This window comes from Glycine soja, chromosome 9 (assembly GCF_004193775.1).
Source record: "Glycine soja cultivar W05 chromosome 9, ASM419377v2, whole genome shotgun sequence".
Taxonomy (NCBI): Eukaryota; Viridiplantae; Streptophyta; class Magnoliopsida; order Fabales; family Fabaceae; genus Glycine; species Glycine soja.
Genome location: NC_041010.1, coordinates 39,593,787 through 39,608,045, shown reverse-complemented (window position 1 = coordinate 39,608,045; position 14,259 = coordinate 39,593,787). Strand labels below are relative to the sequence as shown.

At 31.4% G+C, this 14,259-nt stretch overlaps 3 protein-coding genes across 3 annotated transcripts; all 3 read right to left on the bottom strand.

The window, feature by feature from the left end:
* Positions 1–534: 534 nt before the first annotated feature.
* Positions 535–1,738, bottom strand: LOC114425396 (protein PLANT CADMIUM RESISTANCE 9-like). The gene is made up of 4 exons (XM_028392314.1): positions 1,518–1,738; positions 1,221–1,292; positions 890–1,099; positions 535–798 (listed from the first exon to the last, which is right to left on the bottom strand). The coding sequence occupies exons 1-4, from the start codon at positions 1,621–1,623 to the stop codon at positions 722–724; spliced, it is 465 nt and encodes a 154-aa protein (XP_028248115.1). The 5' UTR covers positions 1,624–1,738; the 3' UTR covers positions 535–721.
* Positions 1,739–5,424: 3,686 nt separating this feature from the next.
* Positions 5,425–7,649, bottom strand: LOC114367284 (probable 3-beta-hydroxysteroid-Delta(8),Delta(7)-isomerase). Its single transcript, XM_028324443.1, has 4 exons — positions 7,328–7,649; positions 6,459–6,602; positions 6,234–6,342; positions 5,425–6,009 (listed from the first exon to the last, which is right to left on the bottom strand). Exons 1-4 carry the CDS (start codon positions 7,584–7,586, stop codon positions 5,739–5,741), a joined length of 783 nt encoding a protein of 260 aa, XP_028180244.1. The 5' UTR covers positions 7,587–7,649; the 3' UTR covers positions 5,425–5,738.
* Positions 7,650–9,620: 1,971 nt separating this feature from the next.
* Positions 9,621–11,802, bottom strand: LOC114367307 (probable 3-beta-hydroxysteroid-Delta(8),Delta(7)-isomerase). The gene is made up of 4 exons (XM_028324463.1): positions 11,551–11,802; positions 10,603–10,746; positions 10,384–10,492; positions 9,621–10,144 (listed from the first exon to the last, which is right to left on the bottom strand). The coding sequence occupies exons 1-4, from the start codon at positions 11,708–11,710 to the stop codon at positions 9,913–9,915; spliced, it is 645 nt and encodes a 214-aa protein (XP_028180264.1). The 5' UTR covers positions 11,711–11,802; the 3' UTR covers positions 9,621–9,912.
* Positions 11,803–14,259: the final 2,457 nt, after the last annotated feature.

The window sequence follows — 14,259 nt, the reverse complement described above, 5'->3', positions numbered from 1 at the left end:
TTTTTAAAACTTTTTTCAATAACTTTCTTGGTGTAATTTATCAAAATAGTTTATTTTTCATGATCGGAATTATAGTATACATCTTCATATATTAAAAAAGTATTAAACAAGAGTTCAATTAAATTGTATATATAATTCATATTACTTCATAACGAGATAGTATTCAACCTGGGGACTTTGTATTTTAGACTTGATCAAAATTAGATTTTGCGGGGGGAGTTGGCTAGAGTTGGACTAAGATTTCCTGACCCGTACATATATTTGTGCACTATAATAATGTATTAAGGATTGAAGGATAGGTGCTGTGAGATGATGTATGAGTATCTTGACTCCTTGAATAAAATTATTTGCTTGTATGAAAAAACATGCATGATCCACAAATGTTTGTTTCTCACAAGAAAGAGACAAGAGACGATTAATAATACAACAAAACTAACAAATCCAGGCAACACTCAACATATAAAGGTAATCATTGTTGTCCGTGGGAAATCACAAACAGATAATTAAGAAACAGATTTTGTAGAGAATGAAAAGTATATATGTAACTTGCAAACTGATGCTTCTTTATTGAATTCAAAGTGGCTACATACTCAACAACAGGAAATTATAAAGCAACTGATACTAGATATTAAAAACTAAGAAAGTTAAACTCCTAACTTATAGCACCAGATTGTATATAACAGCAAGTCTACTCCAAATTGTATCGTTGACATGAGAAATTCTAGCGAGTCATGGCGGGCACAACTGGTGGAGGTACTAGGTTAGCTTTTCTCATTGCGAATTCGTTTCCCTTCCAACCTAGATATACATATAATTAGAACTTGTGAATATAATAATGTACATATTATAATATTGTGTTTATATACGGTATTGAGTAATTATATTATACCTACTGAGGTGTCCAATCCACGGTTTTTAAGTTCTCGTCGCTCTTGGCTAATAGCAAACACTAAACAACAGTAGTGAACGCAAAGATCTCCGCATGGTTCTTCTGGTAAGTTGTAGAGGGCTCTTAGCTTGCTTCTGAATTTGAATGAATATAAGAATGCCCACCCAACCAAGCTAAGGCCACAAAATATGTAAGTTGCAGATCTAGAAGCTGCAATTTTTTTCACCATTTTTTATGGAAAGTAAATAATTAAAAAATGTTATGACTATACATACGTAAGTAGCTTAAACGGGTAACCGTTAAATTTGAAGACTTGAGTTTAATTACTCACATGTTCTTCCTTGGTCTATAATTTCCGCATTGGGACCAAAAATGGAATGTGGACAGAGCCAGGTAGAACAGCCTTCATAAACAAAGGGGAGAAGGTATATAATTAATAAAACTCGTGAAAATTGAACTGAAAGTATTTTAACCATGATATCTAATTAATTGCTTGACACTATTAAATTTTTTTTACTAGCAGTAAATGCAGATTAAGCTCAAATTAGAATGCAACAATTAATACATAATTTTGTGATAAGTCATACAAGCGTAGGACGTGGCATGGTAAATTTAGAAAAGAGCTTACAAATTCCAGTGTCGTCAAAGCAATCAAATAAACCAGTAGTCCATTGTCCAGTGGGTGGAGCATTGATGTTTGGTGCTTGTGCTGACTTACCTTCACCGGTATCCATTTTGAAGCTCTAATCAGAGACAAAATGAGATCGATGAGGAGATTGACACAAAATAGTACTATTTAACTGGGTTATCTTTTGTCTTTTGCATATATATATGTAGCCACAGAAAAGTTCCATGGGTTGATATTGACTTCGTATGTACCTTTTAACTTTTGTCCAATTAATTCGAACAAACAAGCTGATAGGTAACATTTGATTTAAACGTATAATTAATTATATAATTCATCTCTTGATTACAATAAAAAGTTTAATTGAATTTATAAATTATTAAAAAATTTAACTAGATCTTCTAATTATTAAAAATAATATAATAATACTTTTTTGTCAACTTGATTGATGAAAATAAATATTTTTTATATTTATTATCGATACAATTAACATAAAACAAGAAATTTTGACATCAATTTCTAAAGTGACCAATATAAAAATGATAACATTTTACATCTTACATATTGGTTTACTATTAAACAACTATTTATTTTTTTAACAAAAATTATTAACATGGCATGTTAATAATGATGCCACACTCACATATTGTTTTGACAAATGATGTGGGGAATCACCATGTGATGTTTTAATTTTTATTTTGTTTTGTTTTTCTTCATTTTGTTTCATTTTTTATTATTCATTTATGAACAATATTTTAAGTTTAAAATATTTTAATTTGATAATTTTAAAAAATGAATAAAAATAAAAAAATAAGAGAAATTTTAGTGTGTAATTTTAGTTATCACTGTTTCAAAATTAAACTCATTATTTGTTATTTAAAAAATATTTTATCAAGTATAATGAAATATGCGGTACTTTTTATTTTTTTATAATGTAATAATTTATATTAAATCAACTTAAAACCTTTGAAGTAGAAATAATATTGTCCAGTTAAACTAATTAATAAATATTTTTCTTTTTTTGGAATACTCGAAGAGTACAAACACATATTTATATAACAATGTATTATTTCGAAAAAAAATATTTATATATAGGAGATGAATTTGCCCCATTCCAATGCGCATGCGGCACTTCAATTGTCTTGAGATCGAATTTGGCTTTTAATTAATTACTAATTTAGCTACTAGTCTTTTTGGTGTGGCGAATGGCAAGTCATATTTTTTTAATAAACTGTAGTAGCATTTGAGGCCTCCTTAACGCCAAAAATAAAATAAAAAAATAAAGGGTTCTGAAGAATTTTATTTCATTATTTATATAAATAAATGATAGTGTTAGAGATGAAAACATAAAAGTGGTGTGATGTGTACTTTTCTATTAAAAATGAGAAAATCATATCCTATTAAAAAAATGATAACAAATGGGTGATAATTAATAAAATATAAGAAAATATGATAATTAAGGATATCAAAATATTCGTGTCTCAAAACATTTAATTAATAAAATATGAGAAAATATGAGTAAAATGGTTCACATTCATGTTAATCATCAAATTAAAAATTTATCAATTAAGGATATGAAAATATTTCTGTCTTAAAACAAGATAATCAAAAACTTTGAGAATGAACAAAAAACTACATATTTAGAATTTCAAGCAATTAATACAAAAACTCATGTCCCAATACACTGGGTAATCACATCATTCTCACTAGATAAAATCATAGAGAGATCAGTCAGAGTCACGTTATTTTGCGAGAATACTTCAACCACGTGGGAGAAGGTATGTAACCAAAATTACTTTCAGTTCAATTTTTAATAGGTTTAGTTACATACCTTCTCCCCCCCTCCTTTTCTCTATGAAGGTTGTTTTACCTGGTGCTGTCCACGTTTCACATTTGGTCGCAATGTGGAAATTATAGACCAAGGAAAAACATGTGAGTAAACTCAAATCTTCAAAATTTAATATAGTTCTAGTTTGATTATAAGAATCTGAATTTGAATGAATATAAGAATTCCACATTGCGACCTATTAAAAATTGAACTGAAAGTAATTTTGGAAGTTTATTATCTCATAGCAAGTTATCAATCCTATGTAAATGCCCGAAAACAAGAGAAAATAGTATATCTAAAAAAATAGAGAAAATAGTTAGTATACGCACACATCATCCAATGACTGTTTGATAAGTTTACAATAACTTAAAAGTCATGTCAATCATGATATCTAATTGTTTGACAGTAATGTAAAACTTTCTACAGTGGATACAAATTAATTAAGCTCAAATTAGAATGCAACATAATTTTGTGATACATCATGTATACACGACACGGTGAATTCGGACAAGAGCTTACAATTTCCAGTGTCATCAAAGCAATCATATAAACCAGTTTTCCATTGTCCAATGGAAATATATATATGATATGAGGAGATTGGCAACTCAATGCAAACTTTTGTCCACTAGGTTATAATCTTGCATATATGTAGCCATGGAAAAGCTCGATGGATTGACATTGCCTTCATATGTTCCTTTTATTTTTTTGTCCTATTCCAACAACCAAGCTGTTTACTATACAACATTTGATTTAAATATATAGGTATGACCAGTACTAGTATTTCAAAATGCAAGGCTGGACTTCGGAAATTCCAGTCCCCTTAAATAAATTAAGTGAGCTAGTTAATATATTGTTCTACTATTTCATATACGCTTTGGAACATAAATTAGTTCATCTCTTTTCCATCAGCCGTTTAGTTATAGTATATAGTTATATGGTGTTGCAAATACTTACACACATGACCTGGTTTTGTTCTGCAAAACTTTTTAGGCTAAGTTTATTCTATTAAAGGCTTAATGTAAGCAAAATCCATGCCCTTATAGTGTAATTTATGATTGATCTGTATAAGTCACCGTAAAACATAAAGCTATTGAACATTTGAAGTTAATTATCATTATCCATTAGGAACGTGGTTAATCATGGCTAGCTTTCGGAAATGGCAATAAAAATTATCAATTTGTTGAAGTTGGGAATTCAAAGTATATTTTTAAGTACTAAATTAATAGGGACGTGGTCACCTTAACTTCGTATGCTTGTACAACTAGAATATATAGTTTATGGTTGAATTTATCCATAAACAAAAACAAGCTACATATAATCCAAACTTTGGTAGAATAAGCTGGTTGCATGATCAACTCGAATGAATGACGTGCAATGGGAAAAAACATAACAAAATACAGAACAAGAGAAAAAAGAAACTATTAGTCCATTAACATGCCATTGGAATTGACTTTGACTTTTTTAGTAGATGTCTAGAAAAAAAATTGTTTCTCCTCTGCTTTTTCTTTTGGCTAACTAACCTATTTAAATAAATATAAATTTCATGAAAATATATATACATGTATATATATAAAATCATATGAGAGGAAATTATCTTATGTGAAGGTGAGAAAATTAAATCTAGGTGAGAAAATTAAATCTAAACCGTATAATTAAATATGAACGCTTAAAGTTTAATATCATGCAACTATTTAAAAAATCATGTGAGTTTTTTATATTAAATTTTAATCCTCCATATATAGTTTTATGGTCCAGATTTAGTTTTCTCATTAAGATGTTTTTTTCCCAAAAACTTAAACTTGTTACCGTGCATTCGAGCCTTATGAATAAAAAAAAATTAGTTAAAAAGAGAGATCAAATCTTATTAAAGATGATTAGTTAAATTTTTGGACGAAGACTAATCATCAATAAAAGCGATAAATACTATATACCAATAATATGGTTAAAAAAAAACTTGTTAGCATACACAAAGGCTCATTAAATTGTTAAGATATATATGATTGTAACTTTATTTAATAATATGTTAAATTTAAACATAATAATGTTGTGGTCAACGAAATGCAACCCATAATCCAACTACAATGAGATCAACATTTTTCTTTCAAATTAAGGAAAAGAAGTGAACAACTACTGTAGCTCAAAGAGCAAAAGAAATGGTGTCTATATTCTAGCTTGTGCCAACTAACATTCAATTTCAAATCTCAATGATAGGAAAATACTTGTTCAAAGCATAAAAACATCACCTTCTCAAATGACAGTGGATTTTTTTTCCTCCCTGAGATGCAGTTTAAGAGAATGAATTGGCAATTCTTACAACAGTCTCTCTTATCTCAACTAGCCCAAAACATCATTATTAGCTCAGAATCTTTAAAACCAATAACCTGAAAAGGTCTGCATCAACGGACTTTAGGCTTTTTTGTCTGGCCTCCTTGAATGCGAAATGCTTCACAGATCTTCCCCCAGCAGCGGATGCCAACCATCGAGGGTATTACAATCCAAGAGGCATTTGCTCCAATATAGTATGCATAATAGTAAAATGAGTTCACAGAAAAATTATCACCTTCCAAGATTGCTGTTATATAATAAAAAGCACTTCCATATAGCTGGCCCAAGGAAATGGCAAACTGGAGTATGTAGCTATATGTCTTCCCAGTAGCTATTGCATATCTGTCATCCATATTGGCAATACAAAAAGTTAGGTGAAAAAATGAAACAAGAGAAGATAAAATATGCAATCCAGAATTAAACAAAAACAACAACAACATCTTATGCTATTAAGTGAGGTCAATTACATGAATCACTGATATCATTTGATTCGCTTAAAGAAATTAAATTCATTAGTAGCAATATCATAGCATCGGTTATCTTGATCATGCCTTTTGTTAACTTACACTGCTAGAAGGCAAGGTGGACCCACCAAAACAGCTGTTAGGCTCTCAAAAGTAACTACCACTGCATTCCTTCCGGCATACCTTGAATCCGCTTTGCTATATTCCTTCCCTGTTATTTGTTCATTGAAAAAATTTCTTCAACTAAAAAACAGCAAATTAATTCCTTGAAAGGTACTAAAAAATTCTAAGAATGGTACATCTGTGTTCAATGTCAAAGAAGCTCACAAACTTCAGCCATGTAGAAGCCAGACTTATCCTTGAAAAACTCAGGTGAGAAAACATAATAACCCCCAATAATCATGTGTGTGAGGCCAGTGAAGACCCACCAGCACATCAGCACTCTATCAACTTTGGTTTTCTTAAGGCGTCCTGGGAGAACACAAAGTCATGAAACAATATCAGAAAGCCTAAAATCATTAATTTCCACACATCTGAAGATAGACATTCAAATGACAATGATAAAGAAAAAAAAAGTGTACTCTAAAAAACAAAGCAACCGAGTGAGTGTTTGGAAACGAGGTGGATCACATAGATATAATATAGCCATCGTAGCTTTAAGGTACTCCGTGTTATGACTTATGGTAGAAAATCATGGTGGGATAATGTGCTTTTTGAGTTCTAATAATCAATCCAAAATCGAAACACTGGATGAGAGAACATATAAAGTGAACTGAGACAGCATAAACCAACTGATATGGTTTCTTTATTGCACAAACTACAAATTCGACTTATAGAATTTAGACTTGGATTCTTATTCCTAAATGTTACTCTCCCTCTTCTAAATAGTCCCTAAAGTAAATAAATTATATAAATAATCTCTCAATCGAGTATTAGAAATCATACTAATAGCCTTCCAAGTATGCAAAAATTCTTTAAATTAGTCTTTGAATGTTAGTAAAATATAGCAATGTAAGAAGTAAATTTATAAATATTTAATACTTTTGGGACTTCTTGTATAATTTCATTACATTAAAGACTATTTGCAAGAAAAGGTGAGGCACCAAATTGATAGTATACTAGTTAATAACGAGACCTCAAAAACTTTTACATTATTGTTGAAAGCCTGGAGAAAAGTGTTGTTGTGTTGGTGGTACCTGAGAAGATCCAGACGAGAGCGACGATGAGCAAAGAGGAGAAGACGTAGATGGAGAGGATGTTAGAGACAGAGAGGAAGCAAGGAACATAGCCGGGTAGATGCAAGTCGCGTGGGACGTAGGGATGACCCTTTGAGACCTGAGAATGAGATCCCTCCATCTTCTTCTTCTGCTGCAATGGGGATGAAGAGAATGATAGAGTAGTAGTAGTAGTGTCTAGTGCTGCCCAGTGTTGACTACTGAGTTGGAGGGAAGACATTTGGTTTGGTGCATGGATATAAACTAATAACTAATTGCCTACCCGTGCAACACATGTGATTTTTAATATCTTTCAACAATAATAACTAATTTCCTACCCATCCGTGAGCATATTGCATAAGCACATTTGTCACTTTAAACTAGTGGAATTTATCACTGCATAATTTGGTTGCTTTGTCACAACTGGTTTGTAAGTATGTACTATGTACCCTCTGATTGCTTCAAGTTGGGAAACTGAACTGCTGGATTTAAAGAAAGCCTAGGATGTAACAAGTTACTCCCATCAGTTGATCGGTACTTGAAAATGACTTCAATGATTGTCATGTTAATTCAACGTAGTATGCTTTGCAGGATTAACAAGATTAGGCATCACATTCAATCATTTCAAACATATTCAATTTCAATCGCATCTACTAGTGATTGTGTTGATACATTAAGCATGACGTATAAAAATAGTCTTGTTCTGGTCGAAGCAATAATGTAGTGCTAACTGTAAGTCATTTTCAAAACCTGCAAAAATCAATGTGACACTGTTTAATTAATTAGGTTATCATAACATTTTTGTCACGGAATCAAGCTGGTGAGATTCAGTGAGATCTATCCTCTTCTAACTCAAAACATATTGATATAAGTCAACTTATTTAAATAAACATAATAATGTGATGAAAATAATATTATTGATTGTCACTCAAAAAAATATTATTGATTAAATTTTTACTATTATATTTTAAAATTATAGATTTATGATAATTTAAAGGTCTATAGAAAAAGTTCTTATCATATAAACGTATAAATTTTTTTGATAAATAAAAAGGAAATGGGAAAAAATTATTTTCATATAAGCTATAAGTTATTTTCAAAATCTATTTTGAAAAACTTTTTGAAACAAATTGAAAACAACTTATGGACATATGAATAAGTTATTTTCATAAACTCTCCAAAGAACTTACATCAGTGTTAATAAACTCTTCCAAACTTGGCCTAAAATTTAACTCTCATATAAAGGTAGATAGTAGATACGTTAATAACTTAGTTAAATGTGTAAAATATAATCTTATTTTATAGCTCTTACTATAAAATAGGCTTTTAAGTACATTTTCAGGTTAAATATGTTAAAATAATAAGCCTAAAAAAAGAGTTTATATTAGGTGAACATGTTAGACTTGTGCTTTTGATTTAAACGATATTGTAGTCAACGAAATGCAAAATGCAACCCATGATCCAACTGATGCACTATTACAAGATCAAACATTAAGCAGTCGATTTGCATTTGTACTATAAGGGGTGAGGTATCTTGTGCAACAATTATGGTCATGGGAGAAGCATTGCATTACAGATCTATTTCTCCAAAGTAAGCAAACTCGATAGAAACTGCAAACCACAAATTTAAATTGAAGACTTTGTCTCAAAGTAAGCACTTTCAAAAATCAAAGATCTTTTTATATGCACAAAATGACTCCTTCCCACAAACTTTTCTAGGAATTGTCAGCAGTAAGTTTCTTTGTTGTGAATGTCAAAAACAATTCTAGAAAAAAAATGGACTGAAAATCATTTTGTTTTTTCATCTACTATAAGAAACTTGTAAAATGTTATGTATTCTATTACTTCATCATCATGGTCAGCATCTCACTGGCAAGTAATCTTATGGAACCTGTGGAATGCATCTCCGTGATTTGCTTAATAAACTCAATTTATCAAGCATAACTAGAATCGTGTTATGGGAAAGTAAAAATATTCTAAAACACAATAACATCACAAGATGTTCTCCAAATATTCTTACAGAATAACAATATAGCTCCATGTGAGGTTTCTGAGAGGCTTGGGATTGTTGGATGAAGACAAGGATTTTGCTGGATTATTTGCAATCTTATTAAATGTTTTGTATACTTTTTAGTGTTTACAAAAGAAGGTTAACTATTGTTTTATTAAGAGACAGAAAACAAATGCAGTACCCACCTTAAAACACTATAACATAATCCACCTTTTTTTTCCTAAATGAAAATTAACGGAAAGAAGTGGAAAGAGTGTAGCTACAAAGAGCAAAAGCAATAGTGTCTATATTCTAGCATGTACCATTCAATTTCAAATCAATGATAGGAGAATACTTGTTCAAAACTTAAAAACATGAACTTCTCAAATGACAGTTGGATTTTTTTCTCCTCCCTGAGATTTGAAGTTTAAGAGAGTAAATTGACACAATTCTTGAAACAATATCTCCTATCTCAACCACCCTAAAACATCATTATTAGCGCAGGATCTTTAAAACCAATAACCTGAAAAGGTCTGCATCAACGAAGTTTAGGCTTCTTTTTCTGGCCTCCTTGAACTCAGAATGCTGCACAGATCTTCCTCCAGCAGCGGATGGCAACGATTGAGGGTATTACAATCCAGGGGGAATTTGCTAGAATATAGTATGCATAATAGTAAAACAAACTTGCAGAAAAATCATCACCTTCCAAGATTCCTGTTATATAATAAACAGCAATTCCGTATAGTTGGCCCAAAGAAACGGAAAACTGAAGTATGTAGCTATATGACTTCTCAGTTGCAATTGCATATCTGTCATCCATATTGGCAATACAAACAGCTAGGTGTGAAATAATGAAAAGCATTAGAAAATACAGCATGAAATTCAGAGTTAAACTACTACAAACAACAACAATAAAATCTTATTTGAGTAAGTGAGGTCAGCTACATGGATCAGAGGCCATTTGGCTCGGTTAAAGAAAATTCATTAGTTGGAGTGGCATAGCATTAGTTATCTTAGTCATTTCTTTTGTTCTTTATTTACTACTTACACTGCTAGAAGGCAAGCTGGACCCACAAAAACAGCTGTTGGGCCCTCAAAACCAACTACTGCAGCATTCCTTCCTGCATACCTTGAATCCGCTTTGCTATATTCCTTCCCTGTTATTTGTTGATTGAAAAATTTCCAGCAAATAAGAAACAGAAAATTCCTTGAAAGGTCTCCAAATTCTAACAATGGTACATTTGTGTTCAATGTAAAAGAAGCTCACAAACTTCAGCCAGGTAGAAGCCATTCCTATCCTTGAAAAACTCAGGTGAGAAAACAAAATAACCCTCAATAATCGTGTGTGTGAGGCCTGTGAAGGCCAACCAGCACATCAGCAGTCTATCGACTGTGGTTTTCATAAGGCGTCCTGGGAGAATACCAAAGTCATGTAAACAAAATCAGAAGCCTAAAACCATTTCCACCAATCTGATGACAGAAATTCAAATAACAATGATAAAGAAGAAGAAAAAGTATACTCTAAAAACCAAAGCAAGTAAGAGAACATATAGAGTGAACTCAGACAGCATACAACAACTGATATGGATTTATTTATTCCACAAACTACATATTCCGCTTGTAGAATTTAGACTTGGATTCTTATTCGAGGCAACCATCTTCATTTAGGGTGTGTTTGTTTTGAAGGATGGAAATAATATACAAGAGAAATTTTGTAATTTTTTTTGTCAGACTCACACCTCTTTACACTCTACTTTAATTAAAAAAAATCTCCTTCTATTTCCATCCTCCCTATTTTTATCCTCTAAACCAAACACACCCTTTGGAATTAGGGTTAATAACTTAATTGTGGTATGATTGTTAGCCTGTTACCAAGCATACAGAACAATGAATAGGTTCAAAGAATACAGGGGTAATCCAATTTGGATTATATCAAATAACAAAGCATCAGGATCAGGCCATACTGTTGAATAACAAATGACATTCAGCCACAATGTTAATAACATACAGGGACTTCGAGCACATTTCCTGAAAAATATAAAGACTAAAACCACATTTTCCTCGTATATCAATGTAGGAACTAAATTGATGGATATTTAATACTTTTAAGACTACTTCATCATTATTTGAAAGAATATTTAAGCGAAAGTGTAATACTTGATGGGTTGTGGAGAGTTTACTAAAAACTTGGAGAAAAGTGTTGTGCTGGTGGTACCTGAGAAGATCCAGACGAGAGAGAGAAGGAGGAGAGAAGAGAAGACATAGACAGATAGAATGTTAGAGACGGAAAGGAAGCAAGGAACGTAGCCAGGAAGGTGCAAGTCACGTGGGACGTAGGGGTGACCCTCTGACTCTGAGACTCGAGACCCCTCCATCTTCTTCTTCTGCAATGAGGCTGAATGGGATATACTGTTTAGTGCTTTCAAGTGTTGAGTACTTGGTTGGACAGAGTGAATATTTTCTTTTGTTATTATCTTAGTGGTATATAATATTTATTGGTTTTGTCTCTCATTAACTATGAAGAACGCACCGACACAGACACCCCAGATATGATACGGACATGAACACGTGGAATGTTCAAAATATAGAACGTAATACGAATATTATGCCGGTGTCGGATACTGACATGAATGCGTGTTGGACACGAGACAGAACAAAGAATTGGAGTATCTGTACTTCATTCTTCATCAGAACACTTGACTGGTAAAATTTAGTAAGATTTTTTTTTTTAATCATATTTTTTCTATCGTTTAAGAGTTTTACTGACCGATAACTTTTCGGTAGAAAGAGTGTGGATGAGAGGGAAGGATACGGATCCTCTGTAGCTGAAAAATAAGTGCAGGGATGCAGTTCAATCTTTCACCCTCCATTCTTTTCAAATTATTTTTTTCTAAATGTTTTATTTTAGTATATATAAATGGTTGAGATTGATGCACTTGAAATAAAATTTGAAGGGAATCATGATCGGAAAGGGACGAGATTTGATAAGTGGATGGATACTTATATGACTTCTTGGTAAACTGACCAAATCATCGCAGCTTCATTATCTTGTTTTACCGCTGGCACGTGGTGGAAGTCCAATTCACGAACGTATATTACGTGACCTTTGGCCAACTGTCAAAAACTAACTGCTATTGTTAATGATAAATCAGTGTATGTGTGAAGTGTGTAAAGAGTTTTTATATTCTGATTTTTTTTATCTATGGTAGGAGGATATATATATATAGAGAGAGGAATTTATAATAGTTTATCTATCTTATTTAACTAATTGAGTTAGATTTCAGCCATTTATATTGTGATTTAACTATCAATGATAATTTATAATAAGTTGATTGACTTTTATAATAATTATATTGATTATACTTTTTTATTCACTAACAAATTACAATTTTTTACACTAATGATGTATAAAAATTAAACTCATTTTAATACAAATTAAGGTAAATATTAAGCGAGTCTAAATCAATTAATTAAATTGTATATATGAATTGTTATAAATTTCTTATTATTTGAGTATAATTTCTATGAATAAAAAAAATCAAAAGTGATTCATCTCTCTCCATTCTTTTTAGTTTAAATGTTTTTTTTATCTTCCTAATTCGTCTTTTTTTAGTTTATCATATTTGACAATGTCATTTTAACTTTGATAACCATGAATTAAGACAAAAGTCTAAGCATGCCCCATGGGGGAGGGATATTGTACGCAACCTTACCCTTGCATATGCAAAGAGGCTATTTCCGGATTCGAACCCATGACCAACAAGTCACCAAGACACAACTTTACCGCTGTACCAGGGCTCACCCTCTAAGCGTGCATATATATATTACTATTAAAAAAAGATATATTTTTTATAATCATGGTAATTATGGATTTCGACTCTCTAAAAATTGGTAGGACTTTCGAGATATTCCCATAATAATTAGGGCTTTTGGTACGTCAGTAACCAGTAGAATCCTTGATTCTTAGATATTTTCACAAGCTTCAGTCATTTGGGTCGATTATAAAATTAATTTTCAGTTCAAAACTTAGTCACATTTAAAGTTTTTCATCCTTCCCTAACATTGTATTTTGTAGAGATTAAACTCAAGTTTTCCTTTACAAAATTTAACCTGTGTTGTCAACTAAGATACACCAATTAGATAATAGTAAATGAAAAATGAGATCAATTTATTGTCATTTCATAAATAACAAATAAGAAACAAATATACTTACTACCATATTAATCCCTTTGTTAAATTCTTACAATGAAAATACTACGGTTCTGGCAAAAGTCATTTTGCCATACTGAAGTCAACACTTGTAAATAGTAAGGACTGCGAATGAAAATAAGCATGTCCATATCGCATAACATTTGTCAGTTTAAACTGGTGGAATTAATCACTGTATAATTTGGTTGCTTTGTTAGAATTGGTATGTTCTAGTCAACGAAATGCAACCCATGCTCCAACTAATGTAATGTTTGATTTGGTGCTTTGTTAGAATTGGACTGAAAAACATTTTGTTTTTTCATCTACACATGAGAAATTTTTAAAAAGATACTTCATCATCATGGTCAGCATCTGGTAAGTAATCTTAAGGAAAATCGATAGCTATGTAAAATTTCTCAAAGTTCGGATGCATCACTGTGATTTGCTTAATAAGCTCACAATTTATCAAGGATAACTAGAATAGTGTAATGAGAAAGTAAAAATATTCTCAGATACAATTACAACATCACAAGATGTTCTCCGAATATTCTAACAGAACAAGAATATAGGCTCCATGTTAGGTTTCAGAGAGTCTTGGAATTGTTGAATGAAGACAAGGATTTGCTGGCTTTGCGATCTGATTCAATGTTTTCTATACTTTCTAGTGTTTAAAAAAAAAAAACTATTCTTTTATTTAAAAATCTATATACGACAGAAAACAAATAAAATACCCACC

Coding starts and splice junctions, on each gene's coding strand:
- LOC114367307 (XM_028324463.1), bottom strand. CDS start 11,710: ATGGAGGGGTCTCGAGTCTCAGAGTCAGAGGGTCACCCCTACGTCCCA. Junction 10,493..10,602: donor CTTCTACCTGGCTGAAGTTT/GTGAGCTTCTTT, acceptor AACAAATAACAG/GGAAGGAATATAGCAAAGCG. Junction 10,145..10,383: donor CCAGCTTGCCTTCTAGCAGT/GTAAGTAGTAAA, acceptor TATGGATGACAG/ATATGCAATTGCAACTGAGA.
- LOC114425396 (XM_028392314.1), bottom strand. CDS start 1,623: ATGGATACCGGTGAAGGTAAGTCAGCACAAGCACCAAACATCAATGCT. Junction 1,293..1,517: donor CTTTGACGACACTGGAATTT/GTAAGCTCTTTT, acceptor TTGTTTATGAAG/GCTGTTCTACCTGGCTCTGT. Junction 799..889: donor TGGATTGGACACCTCAGTAG/GTATAATATAAT, acceptor ATGTATATCTAG/GTTGGAAGGGAAACGAATTC.
- LOC114367284 (XM_028324443.1), bottom strand. CDS start 7,586: ATGTCTTCCCTCCAACTCAGTAGTCAACACTGGGCAGCACTAGACACT. Junction 6,343..6,458: donor CTTCTACATGGCTGAAGTTT/GTGAGCTTCTTT, acceptor AACAAATAACAG/GGAAGGAATATAGCAAAGCG. Junction 6,010..6,233: donor CCACCTTGCCTTCTAGCAGT/GTAAGTTAACAA, acceptor TATGGATGACAG/ATATGCAATAGCTACTGGGA.